The sequence below is a fragment of the Sphaerodactylus townsendi genome, linkage group LG06, assembly GCF_021028975.2.
Source record: "Sphaerodactylus townsendi isolate TG3544 linkage group LG06, MPM_Stown_v2.3, whole genome shotgun sequence".
Taxonomy (NCBI): Eukaryota; Metazoa; Chordata; class Lepidosauria; order Squamata; family Sphaerodactylidae; genus Sphaerodactylus; species Sphaerodactylus townsendi.
In genome coordinates, this window is record NC_059430.1 from 124339746 (window position 1) to 124362795 (window position 23050).

At 50.1% G+C, this 23050-nt stretch overlaps 2 protein-coding genes across 4 annotated transcripts; one reads left to right on the top strand and one right to left on the bottom strand.

Moving 5' to 3' along the window:
* Positions 1 to 418: 418 nt before the first annotated feature.
* LOC125434919 (zinc finger protein 526-like) lies at positions 419 to 6456 on the bottom strand. 3 transcript variants are annotated; one of them, XM_048500781.1, is made up of 2 exons: positions 6105 to 6456; positions 419 to 3283 (listed from the first exon to the last, which is right to left on the bottom strand). In XM_048500781.1, the coding sequence occupies exon 2, from the start codon at positions 3276 to 3278 to the stop codon at positions 744 to 746; it is 2535 nt and encodes an 844-aa protein (XP_048356738.1). In that variant the 5' UTR covers positions 3279 to 3283; positions 6105 to 6456; the 3' UTR covers positions 419 to 743. The 3 variants fall into 3 exon arrangements, with proteins under 3 accessions (XP_048356738.1, XP_048356737.1, XP_048356739.1); XM_048500780.1 differs by lacking the exon at positions 6105 to 6456 and adding an exon at positions 5681 to 6007; XM_048500782.1 differs by lacking the exon at positions 6105 to 6456 and adding an exon at positions 5070 to 5635.
* On the top strand, positions 6372 to 17535 carry DEDD2 (death effector domain containing 2). The gene is made up of 6 exons (XM_048500783.1): positions 6372 to 6566; positions 7510 to 8166; positions 9034 to 9144; positions 9489 to 9620; positions 15517 to 15911; positions 16759 to 17535. The coding sequence occupies exons 2-5, from the start codon at positions 7692 to 7694 to the stop codon at positions 15888 to 15890; spliced, it is 1092 nt and encodes a 363-aa protein (XP_048356740.1). The 5' UTR covers positions 6372 to 6566; positions 7510 to 7691; the 3' UTR covers positions 15891 to 15911; positions 16759 to 17535.
* The last annotated feature ends 5515 nt before the right edge of the window (positions 17536 to 23050 follow it).

Here is a 23050-nt window from a genome sequence, read left to right on the forward strand (position 1 = left end):
AGGAAACACTATCAACTATTAGCTCAAAAACCTAGGGCTCAGCAGCAGGGCTTCAGTAGTAAGAACATAAGAACGAGCCTGCTGGATCAGACCAGAGTCCATCTGGTCCAGCACTCTGCTATTTGCAGTGGCCCACCAGATGCCTTTGGGAGCTCACATGCAGGATGTGAAAAGCAATGGCGCTGCAGCTGCTCCCAAGCACCTGGTCTGCTAAGGCATTTGCAATCTCAGATCAAGGAGGATCAAGATTGGTAGCCAGAGATCGACTTCTCCTCCACAAATCTGTCCAAGCCCCTTTTCAAGCTATCCAGGTTAGTGACCATCACCACCTCCTGTGGCAGCATATTCCAAACATCACTTGATACTAGGAAATGATTTCATAGTTCCACCTGGGCTGAAATGAAACTGAAGAAACTTCTTAACGGAATATAACAGAACTTTTTATTTACAACAAATGTGCGGTCGGGATGGTACCAAACGTCAACAGTCCATTCTATGGCACCACACTCTGCACACAAAAAAAGGCAAGGTCCCAGGAAATCCTCCATATGAGGCAAGTGAGTAAGGGGGGGCTTGACCCCAACACAAACTGAACAGGTTCCATTTGGGCACCGTGCGACCGGTGCGCAAGTGCCGGGAGACCCACGCTGGAACGATGCATGGAATGAAGGAAACTGGGCTCTGCTTCCTGCCGGTAAACATCGAGCCCCTATGCAAAAAAAGAGCTAGGAGAACCTTGGCCCCTATACAAAGGCGTTAAGATGGATGTTGCCGTCAAGCGTTGCCTCATAAATCTCTATCGTCCCCCCCAAGGGGAGCGGCTCAGTGCTCTCTATGATTGCAATGGCCTCCCCAAATTCCGTGCACATGATAGCATGGGTGGGCTGGCAGGTCGCTGCGAAGGACCCAGCAGACTGGAGGACGCCCTGATCGACCGCCACTTGGGTGTGAGTCTTGCGGTGGCTGCGTAGGTTGGAAAGCGTCTTAAAGGTTTTGGGGCACACAGGACAGGGGTGGGGGCGTTCGCCAGTGTGGATGCGCCGATGCTCGGCCAAGTGCATAGACTGCACAAAGGCCTTGCCGCAGTCTGGGCAAAGGTAGGGGCGCTCCCCGGTGTGCAGGCGCCTGTGCTCCTGCAGATGGGTGGCCTGTCGGAACGCCTTGCCGCAGTCGGGGCAAGGGAAGGGGCGTTCGCCCGTGTGGATGCGCTGATGCAGCTGCAGCCCGGAGGCCGCCACGAAGCTCTTGGCACAGATGGGGCACTTGTGAGGCCGCAGGCCGGCGTGGCGCTGTTGATGGCGGCTCAGCCCACTGGCGGTAGTGAAGGCCTTGCCGCAAATCGGGCAGAGGTGAGGGCGCTGGCCTGAGTGGACCAGCTGGTGCATGGCCAGCTTTGCCAAGGAGCCCATGTACTTGCCACACGACAGGCAAGGGTAAAACTGCGCTGTGGCGCGCTTCCGACGCTTGCTGCAGCGGTGCTCGTGTGATTTGGAAGTGAACATAACAAGGACTCCGCAGTCTGGACAGCACTGGGGTTCCGGCCCAGCGTGGCTAAGCCGGTGCAGTTCCAGGAGGTGGCGACGTGGGAAGCGTTTGTCACAGTCCGGACAAGGGAAGGCCAAGCAGTCGGCGTTTGCAGTTTGGTGTGCGGGCGACCGGGCCTCGTCTCTGTTGGGGGCCGTGTGCAGGAGGCGGTGCTGGCGCAGGTTAGAGGACTGGGTGAAGCGCTTGTCGCAAACCTGGCACTGGTAGGGGCGCTCTCCGGTGTGCGTCACATGGTGCCTGGCCAGGTTTGCCTGGGAAACGAAGGTCTTGCCGCACTCGGAGCATTGGAAAGGCCTTTCCCCCGTGTGCGTCCGCAGGTGGTTCCGCACGTGCACCAGTTTCTTGAATTTTTTGCCACACGTGGGGCATTTGTGCTTGCGCTCTAGGACGTGCACCACCCGCTTGTGCCGCACCATCCGGATGTGAGTGGAAAAGGCCTTGCCGCATTGAGGGCACAAGAAGCCAGCGCTGGGCGCCTCGGCAGCCGTCCTTGTGCTGGCAGAGGAGGAGGACGAAGAGCCATTCACAGCAGACTCCCCACTGGGCAGAGGCTCGGAAGGCTGGCTGGGTGCCTGCCCTCCGGCCCCACGAGCGGGCGGCACCCCGCTCTTCCCAGCGTGGGTGCGGCGGTGGTACAGAAACTTGGTCATGTTGCTGAAGGTTTTGCCGCAGTGGCAGCGGTGCAGGGGGTTGGCTGTGTGGCTCCTGCGGTGCACGATTAAGGTCATCTCGGTGGAGAACCCCAACCCGCAGTCCATGCAGAGGTAGAGTGCCTCCCCCTTGTGGATGCGCATGTGCTGCTCTAGAGACGCTGCCTTCTTGAAGATTTTGTTGCAGTTGGGGCATTCATAAGTGCCGTCCACGTGGACCCGCTGGTGGGCTAACAGCCGCTTGGCCGTGGTGAAGCCGCGCTGGCACTCGCTGCACAGAAACTCTTCACTGGTGCCGAGATGCTCCTGCTGGTGCCGCTGCAGCTCCTCTGCTGCACTAAAGGCCTGCGGGCATTCGCTGCAGCAGAAGGCCGGAGCAGGGGGAGCGGCTGCCGGTGGCTCCTCTGGGCTTGGCACAGGGGATGCGTGTGGACTTCCGATCTTCTGTGGCGTGGCCTCAGGCACTTCCCCGCTCTCTTTCTCGATCTCAGTGAAATGCTCACCTTGGTGTTCCAGCAGCTCCTCTGGTGTCAGGAAGAGACGGGTGCACTCCGAGCACTCATAGGGATGAATGGGCAGAGCAGGCTGGGCGGGAGGCGGGAAATCCGGTAGGGGGGGAACCCGATAGGGTAGAACTGGCAAGCCGGCGGGTGGTGAAGGAGATGTCTGGCAGGAGGACAGCTGGGACTCCCACGGGGTCTCTTGCTTCAGGTGGGTTTGCCTGTGCACCAGCCACAGGCTCGTGGAGGGAAACAGTTTGTTGCACTCATTGCACTGGTAGCGGATCTGCCCTGCGGAAGCTGGTGGAGGTGGGGGTTGGCTTGGCACCTCCCTGGGGTGAACTTCTTGGTGGGCCAGCAGCTCATCTGGCGACAAGAGAACACACCCACATTCCAGGCACTGGTAACGGCTACTCTGTTGTGGCCCAGTGTCCTCAGCACTGGCAGCTGCAGGGAGTTCACAGGGTTCTGCTATGTGTCCCTCCTGGTGGATCAGAACCTCTTCCAACGTGTTATACAGACGCCCGCACTCTGAGCACATATACTGTTGCTGGAAGAACAGAGAAGCCAGATCTTCTTCCATAATCCCTGAGAGAGAGAGAGAGAGAGAGAGAGAGGTGAGCCAAACAGCTTAAAGTGTGGAAAGATTTTCATTTCATTTATTTAATTCATTTATACGCCATCTTTCTCCCCAATGGGGACTGAAAACAGTTTACATCATTCTCTTCCATTTTATCCTCACAACAACTCTGAGTTAGGCCAGGCTGAGAGTGTGACTGGCCCAAAGTCACCCAGGGAGCTTCCATGGCACACATGGGGATTTGAACCTGGCTCTTTCAGATACAAGTATGACACTCGCAACAACTGCACCACACTGGCTTTGAAGAGTACTCTTTATAACGCTAACCGACAAATGCCTCTCCCTATAGGTTCAGGTATTGGATGGCAGACGACATCAGAAGTTCAGGGTTGCTATGCAGAGGAAGGCGACTGCAAACCACTTCTGTTTGTCTCTTGCCTTGATAACCCTGCAGGATCACCCAAAGCAAGCTGTGACAAAGTAACCTGTGTGCTTTTCACACACAGGTTCAGGAAAGCCCAAAAGAAGTACTTCTGTACTCAATGAGTAACAAGACTGTCGGATTTGCTGCTAATGAATTGCACAACAGTTCTGAACATCTCTTGCCTTTACAAGCCTAAGAGGTTGCCGTAACTCAACTGTGACTTGACAGCAAAGAAAAGAAAAGAAAAGTGAAAAGGTCATTGCAGGTCCTGGTTATGAGTGACTGAAGAACTAACCAGCCCCAGGAGGGGTTGCACAGTCTTTCCTATTACCAAAGAGTAGGAATGATCAGATTAGAAAATGGGAGGAGGCATGATACAGGCTCATAAAATGATGAACAGGATTAAGAATTTATTTTCCCTCTGCTGGACAATGGGCACTAAGCATGGGCATTTAGATAAGAGGTTTCAAGAAAGTCCAGGGTTGCTGGGCAGAGAAAAACTGCAGCTGGATAAACACTGATCTAGGATGCTCTAGGCCAGGGGTCTTCAAACTATGGTCCTCCAGATGTTCATGGACTACAATTCCCATCAGCCCTGCCACTTGGCCATGCCTGCAGGGGCTGATGGGAATTGTAGACCATGAATATCTGGCAGGCCATAGTTTGAAGACCCCTGCCTAGGCAGGGGTAGGTGGTTCCCAACCTGGGGTAGGTGTATGCCCAGGGGAACGCACCCGAGCATTTGGGGGTATGTCAAAAATTATGTATTGGGTTTGCTAATATGGAGGCATAGTTTTAGGGGAATGGGTTGCCAAGGAGTATGTGAGTGAAACAAGCTTGTGAACCATTGCTCTAGGCCAGAAGTCTGCAACCTGCGGCTCTCCAGATGTTCATGGACTACAATTCCCATCAGCCCCTGCCACCATGGCCAATCGGCCATGCTGGCAGGGGCTGGTGGGAATTGTAGTCCATGAGCATCTAGAGAGCCGCGGGTTGCAGACCCCTGATCTAGGCTCATCCTGCATTGAGCAGGAAGTTTGGACTAGAGTCAGTGTGGTGTAGTAGTCAAGAGCAGGTGGCCTCTAATCTGGAGAACTGCGCTTGATTCCCCACTCCTCCAAGTGAGCGCTGGAATCTTATCTGCTGAGCTGGATACGTTTGCCCACCCCGACACATGAAGCCTGCTTACAGTTCTCTCAGAACTCTCTCAGCCACACCTCCCTCACAAGGTGTATGTTGTGGGGAGAGGAAGTGACATTAGCTTGTAAGCCCTTTGAGACTCCTTATGGATGAGAAAAGTGGGGTATACATCCAAACTCTTCTTCTGTGCTACAGAAGCTAGCTGGGTGAACTCTCTCGGCCCCACCTACCTCGTAGTATATCTATTGTGGAGAGAGGAAGGGAAACGCCTCTGAAAGCTGGCTGGTGTCTTCTCACAGGAGAGAAAGTGGGGTATAAATCCAAACCCCTCGTCTAATCTAGATGGCCTGCATGGCCCCTTCCAACTCTGTGATTCTGCAAAACCACCTCTCGCTTCGAAATCCCGACAGGGTCGCCATAAGTTGGCAGCGTCTCAGAACAGGTGCAGAAAAGTCAAAGGGAAGCGCTTCTTCCCTCAGCGAGAAACTCCGCTGTGGGGCTTGCTGCTAGTGGCCGGCGTCTGGGCCAGCAAGGCAGTGGCTCAGGCAGACTCGTGGAGGAAGCCTCCAACAGCCGGGGCAGTCAACCTCTGAATAATAAGCAGTGCTGTGGGGGAGGGCCTCGTCCCCTCCGCGCTAGAGGCAGCCGATGGGCCAGGAGCTGGTCCTGCCATCTCTTATCCCTTCAGGTGACAGGTGAAGGATGGGGGCCAGCCCCCAGGGGGAGCCCCCCCCGCTATTCATTCCCTCCCTTTCTCTTCAAAGAGGAGGGGGTGGGGGAGGGGCTCTCTGACCGCCCGCCCCTCCCCAGGTCGCAGCCAGGTGGCGGGCGGGGCACTCACCCGGCCCGCGGGTCCAGCCCCACTGCCGCCGCCGCCCGCTTTCGCCCCGGTGATGGGTCTTCTTCTCAGGCAGGCCCGGCCTGGCCTACGCCGCACCGCGCCCTCTCATTGCCTCACCGCCCCCCATCCCGGGGGAGCCAATCAGAGGCCTCGATACTAAGGGGGCGGTTCGGCTCGAGCGGTTCGGTGACGCAACGGTCGCCCAGTCCTGAAACATGGGGAGGAGCGAAAGCGGAGCCGCGGGGGGCCGGGCCGCTCTCGACGGCTTTTCTTTTCTTAGATCCGCACAATCACTAAGGAGGACGCCGGTTACGTAACTCCAAGCGCTGCTGCGGACCTCACTTACGCAATATCCGTCGTCGCATGGACACCGCGCGTGACGTTTACGTAAACATCTCAGCAATGGGGGGGGAATTGAACGTACCAAAAGTGAAGTGACGTCACCCCGTGTTTTCTAACGTTAGTAACGCAAATAGCCTGAAGCGATTCCAACGGGACAGTTTGCTTCTTCCCACGCGCCTTTTGCGCACCCTCATTGTTCTCCACCTGAGGGGACCGGCATTCGATTATCCCCGCCCACTTCATAGAACACGGGGCTGCAAATCTGTGGTCCACGTGAGCGGGGGGGGGGGGGGAAGCGCAGCGCACGCGCCGCTGACGGTTATTTCTTCTGTTCCCTCACTGCCGGCCTGCGCCTGCGCAGTGGGCAGTCGGAGGGAGCGAACCGAGCAGGTAGTCAGAAGGAAAACATCGCTCAACCTGTCGCTTGGGCGCATGCGCGGTGAAGTAATCGAGGTGGAGTTAGGTCGACGCAGGCGCAGACGGGTCGAAGCTAGCAGAAAGGGATAAACGACGGTGTCGACAGCTGTGGCGGTTGGAAGCCGCGGTAAGTTGGGGGAAATGCGAGAACAAGATAGCGAAAGACCGCAGAGAGGGAAGGTAAAGGACGGATAGGCGAGGGTTGTGGGCACCGAGGAGCAGTTGAGGGAACCAGGCGAGGAAAGGCCTGTTGACGATGTGGGGCGGAAAGGTCAGGCTGAGGCGGGCGGAGGGAGACGCCCGTAATGGGAGAGGGGAAAACATTGAGGGGGGGGCGGTCGGTGTGTGGGGGAAGAAATAGGCGGGCCCTGAGGGCGTTAGTTTGTGAGGTAAACTACGTCGGCTTGTCAGGAGGAAAAACACGGGATGTGGGCGGAGCGAGGAAGGCGACGCGCTGAGGGGGTGGAGGCTCTGTGACGCACGCAGGGGGCGGGCGCGGCGCCAAGGGCGGGGCCGAACAGCGCTTGCCCTTCATAGAGGCGAGTTTGGCGGTGCTCGCTGCTGCCCTCGTGCGGCCGGTCGGCGCCTCGGCATCCTTTCTGGAACCGAGCGCAGAAGGTGCGTTATATTGTACAGCATATGTTCTGTAACAGAGGTAGCCACGGCTAGTGGTTGAGAGCGTCGGATTGCGGATTGGTAATGGGGTGGGGGGGGGGAGGCAGGCTCAAATACCCCCTCATGCCGTGGAAGCTCACTTGGGTAACCTCGGGCCAGTCACATTTTCCCCACCTAACTCCCTGGATTGTTGTGAGTATAAAATAGAGCGGGCGAGAATGATGTAAGCCGGTCCTAGGTACTCACTGGGGAGAATCATAGGATACAAATGAATAAAATAAAATGAAGATGTAATATATTGGTGGGATTTTTAAAACCGCCTTGGAGAGTAGATCTTTTTCCCACTCTTCTGTGCAGGTTTGTGAGATTTGAGGCTTGATTCAGTGTAGCAGAGGGCTGTCATGTTGGTTATAATTGGAACTCAAGAGTAATAAGTTCCCCTTTCTGTTTTGTAGGTGTGTCTTCAGAAGCACTGTGAAATAAGGATCCTCCCTCAAGGCATTGAACCGCTTTCTTTAGAAGGCTGTGGAGGCATACAGTCTTTGAGACGCATCTCTTCCTTCTCCCTCAGTGTTCAAAGCAGTACACATCGGCCCCATAGATCATAACATTAGCTTCTTAGGGTTAACTACAATATATGGCTGAGATGAGGAGGTCGCTTTTTTCCCACATGTGGGAGGAGGAAGAATGCTTAGAGTATTATGGGATGGTTTCCTTGCACCGCATGTTTGAGGTGATCGGTTCCCAGCTCACAGAGAACGACATGGATGTGCTCTCTTTCCTTCTGGATGAGACCCAACCTTGGACCCACCCGCTGGATCCTGCCCTTTGGGCTGTGGCAGCAGCAGAGGAAGGTGGTGCAGAAGTCACCTCACCTGTGCTAGAAAATTGGAAGAGGAAGAATCTTTGTGTGTGTGCGTCAAGCAAGACTGACGATAATCTGGAGATTGCTTCCAATAGACAGCAGCCCAAGAATGGTGTTGAGCTGCTCCTGGAGTTGGAAAGGAGGGGGAGGTGTGATGAAACCAACTTTGTCCAGTTGCTGCAGCTCCTGAGGGTGCTGACAAGGCATGATCTGCTGCCATACGTCACTCTGAAAAGGCAGCGTACAGGTACTGGGCTCTTAGAGTGCGTTGGAAGCTCTTTTATGAATAATAAGAGTAAGGGAAGGGTATCCTTGTTGGAACTTCGAAGAAGAGAGAAAATGTTTTGTTTTAAGGACCCTGACTCCTGACTTGCTGCTCGATTGTTTTGCCAAGCAAGTGGTAGGGCGAGGGATTCTGGAGTAGGCTATGAGGGATATCCGTATCTCAGAATAGTGGGCGAGGGGGGACATGGATAGAGGATTTCAAGAGAACCATGCCCACCTGAGCTTACTCTGCTTGTTGGGGCTCTTCATTGTTGGAAACGCAGATCCAGAAGAAAGTGGGCATAGATTACACCTGGGCCTCTTGTGCTGGTGGCGGCTGAGTGCAAGCCGGTAATTTGAGATTGAACGGGGAAGCTGGGCAAAGGTAGCAGTTGAAGATAGAATGTGGAAGAGTCAGTCTCTTTTCTCCTTTGCCATGTCTGGGAGAACCAGGTTCCAGAACCTTGTATGTTCATTCAGGACTTTCAGCCATTCGATGCACCTTCAAGGCAGTTCTGACCTGCTTTGGGATCACAACCCACAGCCTGAGAACTAGGGGCTAGCAGATCCACGTTTATGTACCTTCTTTTGCCATAGAATGTTTTGGATGACCATAAGCTTGTTCAACTTCACCTGTGTCAGAGAGACATCTGTAAGATTAAAAAGAAGGGAGAGTTATTTATATTACCCTGAGATCTTTGTAGGAAGGGGTGGGACCAAAACCAACTAGACTCCACAACGGTTGTTCAGCACAATCTGTAGGTTGGTATTGCTTCTTTGCCCAGTTTAGGTTGTTAATTGCAGTGTGTGCTACTTTGTTTGATTTTCAGACTTTTTTTTTTAATCTTAGTTTCTCCTGAGAGGTATACCTATGGACCATCTGTCATATCATCCGACCAGCAGGTGGACAACTGTCTCAATTCAGCCTCTGCAGACACTCAGCACGATCAATGGGAGACAGGTGTGTAGACAGTGCAACTTGAAGTGATATTTTTTCAACCTGTTGTAATCTTTTGTTTCATTTTATGCAAATATATGGTAAGCCTTTTGCTATAATTGGTACTGGTGTATTGTGCTGACATTATCGAAACAGTCATTTGCATATCTTTTTAGATTCCTTCTCCATTGCATTACAGTGACCTTAGCAGATTTTTATAATCTTTTCGGATTCAAATGGTTAGAACTGTAAATGGTTCACGTTATCTGCCTTTGAAGAATTTGAGATTAGGCAGCTATGTGGGAATTTTGATTGTCAGGGTTGGAGTTTGCTGGATAATTTTTGGTGACTCCTTTTTCCCTTTCTAGGCTCCAATTCCAGCAAAAGGAAGCGAGTAAGCAGAGGCCGGGCAAAGGCTGCTGCTCCCTGTAGGCGGCAGAGAGCTAAAGCAGCTTCTGCTCCAAAGCAGGAAGTCCCAATGCCCACCAAAGTGACCTGTGGTAGGTATCTGCCTGATACATGTTATGTTCTTGGGGTTTCCTCTGTTCAGTTGTACTGAGCCTTTTTATGAAGCCCATTTGAAACCACTCTGAAATGTTGAGTAGCAACTTGGTTTCTGTTAAGGATCTAAATAATCTTTCGCTCTTTCTCTGGTTGGAGCCAGAGAGGAGCACAGTTGGGGGGCAAAAAAAAAATTCCGTAGTTCAGGCCATGCCATTCTCTGGTGAGTAACCTTAGGTGTTGGCTTTCTTCTCGTTTCTAAGCACACAGCTCTGCCCCAGTGCTGTGGGAAGTGAGAGCTTTAGCCGCTTCTTTGGGGCGAGAGTGGGAAGGCTCCAACCTTCTTCTCTGTACATTGCCTTCAATTCCCAGCATGAGCTGATCTAATGAAGAACAGCCTGTTTTCGCTGTTCACTCTTCAGATGGTCAGGCTATGTGAATGAGGGCAAAAATGCCTAAAGATTGGTTGCCCTTTAAGGCCCAGTTGCTATGAGTGGAACGATAATGGGCTTCACTCTTGTGCTTGGTATGCTTGTCTTGGAGAGGGTCTAAGTCTTAGCTGCTGTCATGAGGGGAAGAAGGTCAGTTGCCTAAAGGGGAAGCACAGCACATCTGCCAGAAGGAAAGTGCACACATTTCTGTCACTTGGGAGCACAGCAGAAAAAGGAACTTTTTAGGAAGGCAGGTACCTGAACGTACTTCCTGTTGTAGGCATCTTTGTTGGACTGCTGTACTAAAAGCAGGTTCCACATTTTTTAAATATTAAAGCAGTCGTCAAAAGGAAAGCTTCTGGGTCCTGAATTGTTTGATAATATGGTAATATACATTAAAAGTAAAGGTAGCCTCCTGTGCAAGCAACAGATTGTTACTGACCCATGGGGTTACATTACATCACAACTTTTACTAGGCAGACTATGTTTACCGGTGGCGCCTTCCCCAGTTGTCTGCACTTTACACCCCCAGCAAGCTGGGTAGTCATTTTACTGACCTCAGAAGGTTGGAAGGCTGAGTCAATCCTGAACCGGTTATGTGAAAAAGACTTCCGTTGGGCAGCTTACCCCTCTGAACAACAGTCCTGCTGATAACATAAAAAGTAACATAAAAAAGTTTATTGAATAACATAGTTCAACTGAATTTTTCTCAAAGCAAAATCAAGCTTGTTGTGAAGCAACTCAATAAAATGCCTTGTGATTATATATTAAGGAATTCTTGGCAGAAACCTGGTTAACCATAGGATAGCAATAAGTAGCAGGTGTAGCTTTCGAATGATTGGTCCCCACTTTCAGGACGCGGCCAAATTTAAATGTGCTCATCAGTTAAAGCTGTGGGCCAGGACAAGCATATGCCATTCCCTTCCTGTGACTCAGGGCTACTTCAAATATCATTCGTTTCATTTCTGGAGCACAGTTCAATTGTGTACGGAAAGCCGTGGAATCTGTAAGTAGACTGTCACTTCTGACAACCTATGCAGTTGTCCCACCCTTGTACACGGACATAATATTTGAAGAGGCCCTCATTCAGCAGGCAGACACGAAAGGCTGGCGTTAAATTCTCTGCAAATCTTAATGTGCCGTTGTCTTTGTGTCACTGCAATGCAAATGAAACAAAAAAAGCGAATGCACAAAACTGCTCTCTTACCCTCTGACCGATTTACAGGCCATTGGTTCTAACGAAGAAGGTTCAAAAATATTACAATGAGTGTCAAAACTGCCAACTCCAGCTAAGGCCTCTGCCGGGTAGGTGCAAGGACCAAACAGTAAGCTCCATTCAACGCTAGATTGTTGCCTGTATGTTTTGTAAATGTTCCCTTGCTTCAGGAGAGCAGAGTTGACTCGTGCTGATTCAGACAGCTGCTTCTGAGACGAGGTCTGCATTTTGTAAAATCTCGTTGAGTCGCACACCTAAACTGTGGAGTCTGATACGCATCTCCAGATTGCAACTTCCCGGGCTGTGTCACCCTGTCAGAACTAGATCTTAGATATCGAAACCCGCAAAACAAACCCCCAAATGATTTCTTTTGTTGCTGCTGCTGCTTGATTTCTGCCAATTCTTTCTCAATCCACCGTTTAAATTCCAGGTTACTAAGCAAAAGTTGATGATAAAGAGACTCTGTCTCTCTTGTGTGCTCTCCTCTCAAAGAATGGTCTCGCAAAGGTAAATGAACCCATGCACCCAAATTTCCACCAGTTCTTTGTGAAAGCAAATCTGTGTCTAAATGTGTGCTGAGTTATCTTAATCTTAGAAGAGCCCCGGGCTGCCCCATCCTGCATGCCGGCCTCGGACAGCCAATTCACAATGATGCTCAGTGGGATAAGGCTGGGTTGGCAGCCTCTGGGTTTGTGACAGGATGTAGAGCCGCTCCAGACTGGCACCGCGGGGGGCTTGTGCCGCAAGCCTCCAGCAGAGTCTGATGGAAACAGGCTGGGGTACCACCGCAGCGAGGGACCGGGCCCCTTGTGGGTGATCTCAGTGGTGGATGTCTTAAGCACTGATCTCTTGAAAGCTTTGCTCAGCAATCAGTAGGTAGAGATCCAGTAGGTGACATCCCAGGTGGTATCTTTAGGTAGATTCCTACTGCTGCAGATATCAGGCCACAGTAAGTCGTTACAGATTCGTTCTTGGATTCTGTTAGTCCCTTTCTGCTTGAAGCAGAAGGGCTCCCTTAAGATGATGCTCGACAGCCTTTCAAATGCTTTCCGTCAGTTTTCCTGAGCAGTTTTTCCTTTGACTTGTCAGCTTTTGCTCTTGGTGGATGAACTGCTGGCCAGAAATAGGCCTGGGATTCTTCAACGTGTTCATCTTGAAATCCATTTGATATTGTTTTGCTGTTCTCCCCTTCCCCAAGTCAATCTGGCATTGGGATGAGCCTGACCCTGCATTGATCTTTGAGCTGCTTGGTCTTCCGTTAGCTTATCCTTGCACTGAGAGGTTCCTTGTCATGTCTGGTATCTGCAGCAGTCCGTTCAGACTAAACTAGAGGTTAGCCAAGCTCTGTCACACCGTTTTGTGTTCTTCTTTTTTTTTTGCCATATTGAATCTCAAAATGATTTCTTGATGTTACCGTGTGCTAAAAGTCTTGAACCCTGTTTTTCTCGGTCCACAGTTGAAATTCATCCCTGGAAAAGCATAAATATTGGCCCAAGCAAGCGGGCCAAGTACCAGACACTGGTAAAAAAAATGAAAAGCGAAAAATAAAAACGCAAACTAAAAAGCAAAAAACTTAAGTGTGACCCTCACGGTTATTCCAGCTGCATCTTCACCGCTTCTCCTGTGTTAGAAGCGAACTCTGCATCTGGACCCTGCAGCGCTCTTGTTAAACAAGCTGCGAGGGACACAGCCGTGGACTCTGGGACTTGTTGCTTCCCGCTCAGTGGGGGAATCGTTTTGCGGTTAAACTGTCTGTAATGGAGTTTTGCGGGCCTGTAACCTTGTGTGCCTAAAGTGGGAAAATTGTAGTCTGTGTATTAGAACTGAGTCGGTATTATATGCAGGTTCCATTTCTCTTTTGGGAAACTGGTACCTTTTAAGTCTCAACTTCTTGTTGGGTCCTCTGATCTTGGCTTGTAAAACTGCATCACAGTTCTTGACATGTGCCGAAGGGTTTGCCTAAACAGTGAGGTGACAGGCCTCATTCTCTGAAACCATCCTGCTCTGGTAACAAACTTGGAGTCTTCTACAGTGTTGTTACTGTGTCTCAAACTTGGGGAAAGACGTAAGAAGTTTCTGTGGTGTGGGGCTCAGTGAGATGTTTCCAAGTTGCTTTTCCTTCTAAATCATAACCACAGTGGGATTATTTCACTGGGATTGGGGCCTGAATTTCTAGCCGGTTCTGTTTGTTTCTGCCTCAGCTGTAGTTGTTGCCCATTTTGGTCAAGTGTCTTGATTTGATGCAGCTGCTCAGGGCTTGCATTAGCCCCGGCTGGGCAAGGCCACCAAGTCCTCCTTTTGAGCTGTTTATGCACAGTGTGTTTACCTGGAGCCTTGCAGGTGACACACATCCTGCCTCCTCTTCTGTGTTTGTTCCCTGTAATCTATATTTTGAGTCTCTCATCCTTCCCTGAGGCCCCAGTCACTTAAGTGGGGCTTTGACACCAGGGAAGCCAGCGAGTTAACGCCATCTCTGACAGCTGCTGCCAAACTGTACTCCAGAGTACTGTTGATATTGAAAGTGGGCGGGCTTGAACTGTTTTGAAGAAATCTGAATGTGCCAATCTATGGATGCAAAGACTGTGTATTTAAGCTCTGTACAGTGCTAATAAAAGCAAACTTCTCAGCTGCTTCACTTGTGGCCACATTTTAAGTTGGTGGCTTGGGTCGGGACAGAGGATCAATTTCCAGTGGGCCCAACAGCTGAGCGCCTTTAATTTGCTTTCTCCATCACGGCAATCGGGTGCTGGTATGCCAAGTAACAATAAGAATCTCTGCCTCAAATCCAAAGTGTCCAATACACCAGACCTTACCATGTATGTGGAGCTGCAGCTACTTATAGTATAAACCCCTGACTGTCCTGTGGGGATCAAAAGGGTGTCATTTACTGGCTGATTGGCTGCAGTGTGGAATGATGTCATCATGTCAAATGCAAGTTGCTGCGCAGCTCTGCTGTTGTCCTTCTGGAAAGAAGGGGTGGTGTTCTGGCAGCCATCTAGCAAGATCTGCCTTGCCGCGAGTTGGCATGGGTGGGTGTGGGCTCCAGGCCGTATGAAGTTGCTGGCAAAGGGCTGTGACTGCACTCTTGAGTTAATGCTTCTACAGGTGATGACCACAAGACACAGAGAAATTAAAGCTGACGGCCTTGTTGAGCGTATGTAATACACCACCTGCCTCATTTTTTAAAATGTATCCTACTTTGTATTTGTTCCATTTTCCCTCCCTTTTGAACCTTTCAAATTTCAGCTAAAATGCTGATTAGATTTTGGGCTACTGAACAAAACGAACCTGTCCTTCCATCTCTGGTGTCCATGGTTACAGCTGGACTTCACTAATTTCTACAATATCCAGAATATGGTAGTGTGCTCACCTTGCCTCTGGTCTGTATCGTATCGGCAGAATCTAATGTGCCGGAAGCTCAGAGTTCAGCTGTAGAAGCAGGTCTCAGTATTCAGAAAGTTTCAACTCCTACCCTTTCTTCAAGCTGAGTGGATTCTTGCCCCTTCCTTAAAACAGAGCCTCATTGTAGCTTCCGTTGATGTTAATATACAATCGTAGTAGTTTGGATTCTGCCTCTGGACCCTGCAATGCTCTTGTTAAACAAGCTGTTTAATACGCTGAGCAACATCATGATCTTAGAGGCGAAATGGTTGGAAGTCTTCCCTTGTGGATGTGTGTTGAAGAAAACTGAAAGTCAGCTCTCTAAATGAGTGGCAAAGTCAGGAAGAAGGTGAAACTGATCTGGGTGGGCCTGATCTAGACAGGTGGGAATGCAGGCAGACTGTGCTTCTTGATCCAATTGAACAACTCAAGACATGCAGAGTTACTCCGAAGTATGTCCCAATGTATTCAATAGCGCTTGCTACTGGGTGAGTGCAGTTTTGGATTGGGTCTATTAAATAGCTCAGTTGCCTTGGAGTGTGGATCCTTGTTTGATGGGCATTAGTGAAGTTCAGCCGTAACTTTGTGCCATGATACTTTTCAAAGACGAGTGTGAACACCTTTTGCTGGGACTGACCATCTCAGGGAGCCTGAATCTTTCGGGAGTCCCATGTGGCCTGAACCTACCGCACGGTTGGCCTTTGTGTTCGACACCTGCTCAGGGCTATTAGCCCAGTCCTGGAATACCGCTGCATGACTGCGTGTTTGTCTGCATGCTCTGTATCTGACCCGCAGCTCTAATGCGCCTGTCTCTCTCTCTCTCCCTCCCTCTCCTCCTTCTCTTTTTGTTGTGTCTGTCCTGCTCAGACATCAGACTCCGCGTTCGTGCAGAGTACTGTGAGCATGAACCCATCTTGCGTCAAAATGTGGTGTCGAACAAGCAGAACCGGTTAGAGCGGCAGTTTGATGTCTTTGGACAGTCCAACACCATCCTCAAATCGCGCGACCTGGGTTCCATCATCTGCGACATCAAGTTCTCGGAGTTGTCCTACCTGGATGCCTTCTGGAGCGATTATATGAATGGCTCACTGCTGGAGGCGCTGAAGGGGGTCTTCATCACAGACTCGCTCAAAGAAGCGGTGGGCCAGGAGGCTATTCGGCTGCTGGTCAATGTGGATGAGGACGATTATGAGGAGGGACGCCGTCTCTTGCTGGAGAACGTGACTCCCCAGGCCTGGTGATCTTATCTCTGGGAAACACAGGTATATTTCAGCTGGCTGGTGTGTGGGTGTGTGTGTGCGCCCATAACTCTTCATGCTTTAGCAGCCACTCTGGCCTGTTAGCTGTCCCCAACTCCACCTACTCTCTGTTTCAAGTATATTTCTGTAAAGGAGAGCAACATTTTAACTTCCGTTTAACCACATCTGTCTCTCTGTTTGCCAGCAAGTCTTATATGTCATCTCACCCCCCCCCCCCCCCCCCCGATTCTGTTTCAGAAAAGCAAAGCATTTAGCTGAAAAGGAAAAGATTTATCTTCATAAGACAGGGGTCTGCAACCTGCGGCTCTCCAGCTGTTCATGGACTACAATTCCCATCAGCCCCTGCCAGCATGGCCAGTTGGCGGGAAGGAGTAGGTTACAGATCCCTGCCATGAGGTGAGGGCCGCAGGTTGCAGATCCCTGCCATGAGGTGAGAGCCTCAGGTTGCAGACATAAGAGGTGTGAAGGAGTTTTTTGGGGGTCCCCCTATTGTAGGGTGTAGCATGCTTGTGGCTTTTCTGCCTTAGAAAAACTTAATTCAAACTGCTGAAGAAAACGGATTGATTATAAGTGAGATTAACTCTTTGCTATTTTTTTTTAATTCTCACCCTAATATTTGTGGCTTCTCCTGGTTTTTTTGTTTTTTCACAAAACTTTATTGGGTTTTTAAAAAACTGTTTCTTAGGAAGCCACCTGCCCAAAAGGTTGACATTGAACATATAGCAAATTAGGCTTCTCTGTTATCTAAATAGACTTTTTTCCAGCAAGATGGTCCTTCAGGGGAATTGGAGCCAGTGTTTTGATTATAATATCCTTTTGGTGTTAATTTCCTTGTCTTCCTTTTGCACAGGACATGCCATTCCGATTACCGCACTGACTGCGGACTGGAGAAGACATGACTTTAGAGAAGGAACCTTTATCTGGTTGTGGATCAAGGCTGGATCTTGGCATCAACAGGCCCCGCGGAGTTGTTGTGTGCCACAGCTGGTCATATTGTGATTAAAGCACTGGAATAACAGGGCTGATCTTAAGAGGTAGTAGGGCTTGGGCAGAGGCACCCCGTAAAGTGATTCTTCTCCCTCTGAACCAAATGGGACACTCTGTGCAGAAGTACTTGTCCAAGGAACTATGAAAAAGGCACAAACCGGAGTGTATATCTTGCCCACTAATAGTGTTTGATTTCTCCCTTCCCCAAGGTGGAGAGCAGCCTCGACTTGCAAGCATACTTTTGTGAAGGGTGGCGAGTGAGGCCTGTTGTTTCTGACTGCTTTGCAGGAAGAGAAATCACCTTCTCTCAGTCTGTTGCTAGGGGCTGGATTTACCATCTCTAAGTTAATCATACAGAGATGGCTCTGATGGTTGTAAACAATTGAAGCTTCAGTTACTTTCTTAAGGGATACTTTCAGTTGTCTGTGGGTATTTGTACATAGTATAAATAATAAGAGTTTTTCTTAAAAAAAAACATAAGCAGTACACACAGCATCTCCCATAGAGGAATCTATTTCGTGGCGCTTGGGAGGAAAGCCGAAACCTGTAATTTAATTTTTTTTCTACAGAACAAAGGAATTTTTGACGTTCTTGTACTGTATTTGCAAATGGCAGATATTAATAAAGAGAGTTTGCAATTGCCTGGCTTTACTTATTGAGACCCTTCAGTCACAGGAATAGCCCTGCCTTGCAGTCAGTCCCCTGTTGAAAATCCTGCAGTCCTGTTGGTTGGCTCCTGAGGAAAGTCAGGAAGGAAGGAGTGGGTTAACCCTTCTATGGTCGATTCTGCACTTCCGTTATCGACCTAAGTTCGAGCTGCGTTCAACCTAAGTGCTTCGCACAACCACTGGGATCGACGTGGTTTTGTACCAGCTTCACCCCGTTTAACGGTCAAATTTCCGAATCCAGTTGGGAACTACTACTTTTTCAGGGAACCACGCTCGAACTCAGCTCGATTCCAGTAAAGTGCGAAATCTCTGGTTCCAGGAGTCCCCCATTCATCCAATCACAGCTGAGTGTTTCGGGCATGCGTACAGCTGGCCAATCAAAAAATGCCACCTTCATCCCTCCATTCCTGTGGCAGTTTTTTTTTATAATGTGTGTGGGGACAGACGGAACATGGCCGTAGAACAGTAGCCAATCGGAACGGAATGGTGAAGAGGTATAGGATGATTCCGTCCTCTGAGCTGGGATCAAGCTGGTTGCAGTGGGGAACAACAATGGCTTCGACCTAGGTGTGTACCCTTCTCAGGGAACTGGGGCGAACCTATTTTACTCATGTGTGGAATCGGCCTATGGCTGAAGGTAGGTTTAAAGATCCACTATTAGAAATTGAGTAACCATCCCACTCAAGGAAAAGAGGAGGTTGATAACCTAGTAAAATGTCCTGTTCCCTTCCCTCGCAGCATGATTGAAAGTTCCCTGAAGCTCCTTTCTGTGTTGATAGTTTTCAAAGAGCCATTGTGTAACAAAGCAGGAGGTTCTGTGCCTTCCTGGGCCGAAAGGGGAAGCATGCAGGCACTGGAGTACTGCAACCAGAGGTGCATGGTGCCCCGCCTCATGTGACAAAACTGCTTGCTCCCCAGTTGCACGCCGCCGAGCCCCATGCTGCCCACCGACACCGAGCCCCACCCCTGAGCATGGGGGAGGGGGCACACAGAGGAGGGGTTGCCCCCAGGTGCCATTTCCCCTCAATACTTCTGACTGCAACTGTACAACCATTTTACTGCCACAGCGAATATTACCTCTTTGTGGTCTTGCTCAGGCCAGCCATGGAGATGAATGGCTAGCATCAGTGAAGGTTAGATCTCGCCAGAATGCTCCTCTGCCTCCCAGCCGGAGCCTTTGGGCAGCTTTTCCCGCCTAAAGGTCACGTGACTGGGAGGGAAGGGGGCGCTCCCCTCAACTCACCTACCGCCACCACGGAAAGCACTAGCAAGCCTGCTTTGCTGTGTTCTTCAAATTTACCTCAGCTTTTGAAAATTTACCTCAGCTTTTGAAAACTTACCTCAGTTTATGAAAAATTACCTCAGCTTTTGAAGAAAATTGCTCTGGTGGAGCCAAAACGGCCAACCTGGACTGCCTTCTGTGTTTTAGGTGAAGGCCACGTTTCTTCACCTTGCCGTTTCTGTGCCCTCCTCATTCAAGGCCTTGGCTGTGAGAGCTCAATTAAAACCCTGTGGGAGGAACCTCTTGGCTCCTGTGGGACTGCATGGGGAGACTCTGTCAAAATCCCCTTCTGTTGCCTCCCTCGCGGCTCCTTCCTCCAAACCGACTGAGACGTCAGCCCCTGCCACCAAAGGCCCTTCAGAACTTGACCATATCCTACAGGGCCCTGATCTCAGAAGTCCCACCAGGCCACCGATTAATGAGGAGTTAAGAGGGCAGTGGGGTTTGCAGTTGAATGGAAGAGCCGGCAAAAACATTCTTGGTATAAAATGTCAGAGTTTGGCGTTCCTTGAGGAAAGCTATATCTGCACTGGACAGAACTATCTTAAACTGCGGTTTGCCTGCCCTCGTCTCCCGTGAACAGCAGTGAAGGCCAAGTTTAGAGAAACTAGGTGTGTGACAACACTGGAAACCGCTAAGGAGGTCAGTAGGTGGTTTTGTGGTCAGTGGCTGTAATGTGGATGTTATTTACTCACACATGCTTGGGTTTGGGGCAAAAGTGACAGCTATCCAGAACGCTGCGGTTTGATCTTCTCCCTGTTGGGTCTGGAAGGAGCAGTAGTGGCGTAGGAGGTTAAGAGCTCGTGTATCTAATCTGGAGGAACCGGGTTTGATTCCCCGCTCTGCCGCCTGAGCTGTGGAGGCTTATCTGGGGAATTCAGATTAGCCTGTACTCTCCCACACACGCCAGCTGGGTGACCTTGGGCTAGTCACAGCTTCTCGGAGCTCTCTCAGCCCCACCTACCTCACAGGGTGTTTGTTGTGAGGGGGGGAAGGGCAAGGAGATTGTAAGTCCCTTTGAGTCTCCTGCAGGAGAGAAAGGGGGGATATAAATCCAAACTCCTCCTCTTCTTGTTCCAGCATAACAGGTGAAGCAGATGGAATGGAAGCTGAACTACATCTCAAATGCTTTGGCAGTCAACTATTTGCTCACGTTTCCAAATTAGCAGCGTTCTTTTAGCCCACTTGCCTTCAGGGCTACCCGTCTTTCATCTTCCCTCTGTCCCAGGTCTGCCCACCCTGACCCATGATCTTGTAAGCTCAGCCAAGTTGATGATTATGCCTTCCCACATAGGAGATGGACTTCAAACTGCTTAATTCCCTGAGCTCTTGAACATTCTGGACTAGTTTACTGACTCAGAAGACGGAGAGTCTTGTAAGGAGCCTCAAAGGACCTCCTTCCTTTCCTCTCCCCACAACAGACACCTTGTGAGGCTGAGAGAGTTCTGAGAGAACTGTGACTGGCCAAGGGTCACCCAGCAGGCTTCATGTGGAGGGGTGGGAAAACAAATCCAGTCCACCAAATAAGAGTCCGCCACGCACGTGGTGGCGTGGGAAAACAATCCTGGTTCTCCAGGTTAGAGTCCACCGCTCTTAACCTCTACACCACACTGATTAGGACCAGAGGTTTTGCAAGACAGGTTGTGTAAAAAAAATAATAACAAGTTATGATTTTAATGGGCTTTGGAAATCCTGGAATGTATGTGGTCACGAGCAGACTGTCTGAACGAATACACTTCAGAAGACAGTAGGAAACTAACTGATCCACGACCAGAGTATGATCTGGGGTGCTGTGTGGTTTCTGGGCTGTGTGGCTGTGTTCTAGCAGCATTCTCTCCTGACGTTTTGCCTGCATCTGTGACTGGCATCTTCAGAGGATCTGATAGCAGGGAAGCAAGTGGAGCATATATACCTGGTTACAGCCGGTTTCTTACAATCTGGGCCTGTTTTATCCCAGTTTGTCCCTTTGCATGGCTGCCTGTTTCGGTGAAGGAATCCAGTGAAGACCCAGATTGTAAGAAACTGGCTGTAACCAGGTATATATATGCCATTTGCTTCCCTGCTATCAGATCCTCTGAAGATGCCAGCCACAGATGCAGGCGAAATGTCAGGAGAGGATGCTGCTAGAACACGGCCATACAGCCCGGAAACCACACAGCACCCCAGTGATTCCGGCCGTGAAAGCCTTCAACAATACAGAGTATGGTCTATCTGACCCAGTACAGTTTCTCCCACTTGGTGGCAGCTCTCTAAGCAAAGGTCTCTTTGCCTGCGACTGGAGAACGAACCTTTGTGTGGTTGACGGTTGACCCCTGTGCTATACGCCATCCCAAAGGGTACAGGTCACTGTTGGTTCTCCAGAGTGGTGGAAGGTGGGATTTGAACCTTTGGCCCCAGGGGGGAAGCCACATACAATTTCCATTAACAATATCTCCGCTGATCATAAAATTGGTTGCATAGGGAGGAGGTGAGCTCCCCTTCTCTGACCGTCTTCCAGCAGTGGCCAGATGAATATTCGTCAGGGATGCTTTGGACTGATCCTGTATTGCGTAGAGGGTTGGACTACTAGACAGCCCGTCCTGCCCCTTCCAATTCTATAATGTGACAACCTACTGGTTTCCCCCTTCCCTACCACATCCTGTCTGCTCCTTTTCGCTTTCAGCTGCAAGAGAAGAAAGCAAGTTGCCAGCATTTGCTCTGGGCGAATGTGGCCACCAGATGGCTCCCTGAATCTGAAGCTACCCAGTTTCCTTTCCGAGACCCTTAAATAAACGTCGTTCCTCCAATTGTAAATCAATAATGTGTCACTGATGAACAATAATAATACAACTCTCCTGAGCATTCCCTGGATCGAAGGGAAAAGAAATTCCATACGTGCCTGGTCTTGTTGCATTCTAACCGCTTTGCCGCTGTCGAACCGATAAGGATGCAAATTAATCCAGAGGACTAGGAGGAGGGCTAGGGTCTGATTTTGGCGTTTAGGAGAATGTAATTTGGCAGCTTTCTTGCACAACCTGGAAGAGAGCGACTTAACCACACCGAGCACTTCTTATACTTAGTGACAAAGCTGTGTGTTAACTGTGTTAACTGCCAGAAACTTAACATTTTGATTTGGTAATCTAACCCATTCTCTGTTAATCCTGTCCTCTCTCTTTTCTCTGCCTCCCACTTGTATGCTGGACTTCAAGGTCTGCTGCCCTTGCTTTTTTTTTTTTAATTTCCCCACCTGCATCTTTCAGTCAGTCCCCTTTGGCACCCCATGATACTTTCTCTGCAAAATTGCAAGTCTCTTGAAACTCTTACCTCTGCTTTTCTTATTTTTCCACCCCCCGACACTTTTCTTATTTTTCCACCCCCCAATTGGCCATGCTGACAGGGGCTGATAGGAATTGTAGTTCATGAACATCTGGAGAGCCGCAGGTTGCAGACAGGGTTCTCCACACTCTCTCTTTACAAATATGGAACTCTCCTATCTCCCCACCATCGCTGAGTGGTCTGCACCCTCATCTCTTACCTGTTCACCCCACAGATCTCTCACCCCACAACTCTGGAAAGAAAGGGGGGGGGGAAGCAAAGCCTCACAACACAGAGAACTTCTTTTATTTCCCATTTTTGGCTTTGTTTCTCTTCCCTTTCTTTGCCGAGTTGTGGGCAACAAGACACAAGACTTTCGCTCTGTCAGCAGTTTACAACTGGGAAGGACTCCGAGATGCAAGTTAGCGGACTGCCTGTCATGGCCGAGTTGCCTGCAACAAGCTGAGAAATTTGGTTCCTGTTCTATAGGGTGAAGCTCGCAAGGCAGACGAAGAGATACAGGCATTCATTCCTCGCCCACTCTCTCTTTTGATGGGCTTGGATGGGCTTAGATCGGGGTCCTCAATACGGTACTTATGGGTGCTGCGGTGCCCACTGACACTACATGAGCATGGTGGGGTTAAGAGCAGTGGACACTAATCTGAAGAATGAGTTTGATTCTTCATTCCTTCACATAAGCAGTGGGCTCTAATTTGCTGAAGTGGATTTGTTTCTGCACCCCTCCTCATGAAGCCTGCTGGGTGACCTTGGGTTAGTCACAGTTCTTTTTGAACTCTCTCAGCCTCACCTGTCCCACAAGGTGCCTGTTGTGGGAAGAGGAAGGGAAGGAGTTTGTAAGCCGCCTTGAGACTCCTTCAGGTCGAGGAAAGTGGGGTATAAATCCCAACTCC

Bases quoted from the DNA above. Each gene is read 5' to 3' on its own strand.
- LOC125434919 (XM_048500781.1), bottom strand. From the start codon at position 3,278: ATGGAAGAAGATCTGGCTTCTCTGTTCTTCCAGCAACAGTATATGTGC.
- DEDD2 (XM_048500783.1), top strand. From the start codon at position 7,692: ATGGCTGAGATGAGGAGGTCGCTTTTTTCCCACATGTGGGAGGAGGAA. The intron at 8,167-9,033 runs GTACTGGGCTCT...TTTTAATCTTAG, and splicing joins TCTGAAAAGGCAGCGTACAG to TTTCTCCTGAGAGGTATACC. The intron at 9,145-9,488 runs GTGTGTAGACAG...TTCCCTTTCTAG, and splicing joins GCACGATCAATGGGAGACAG to GCTCCAATTCCAGCAAAAGG.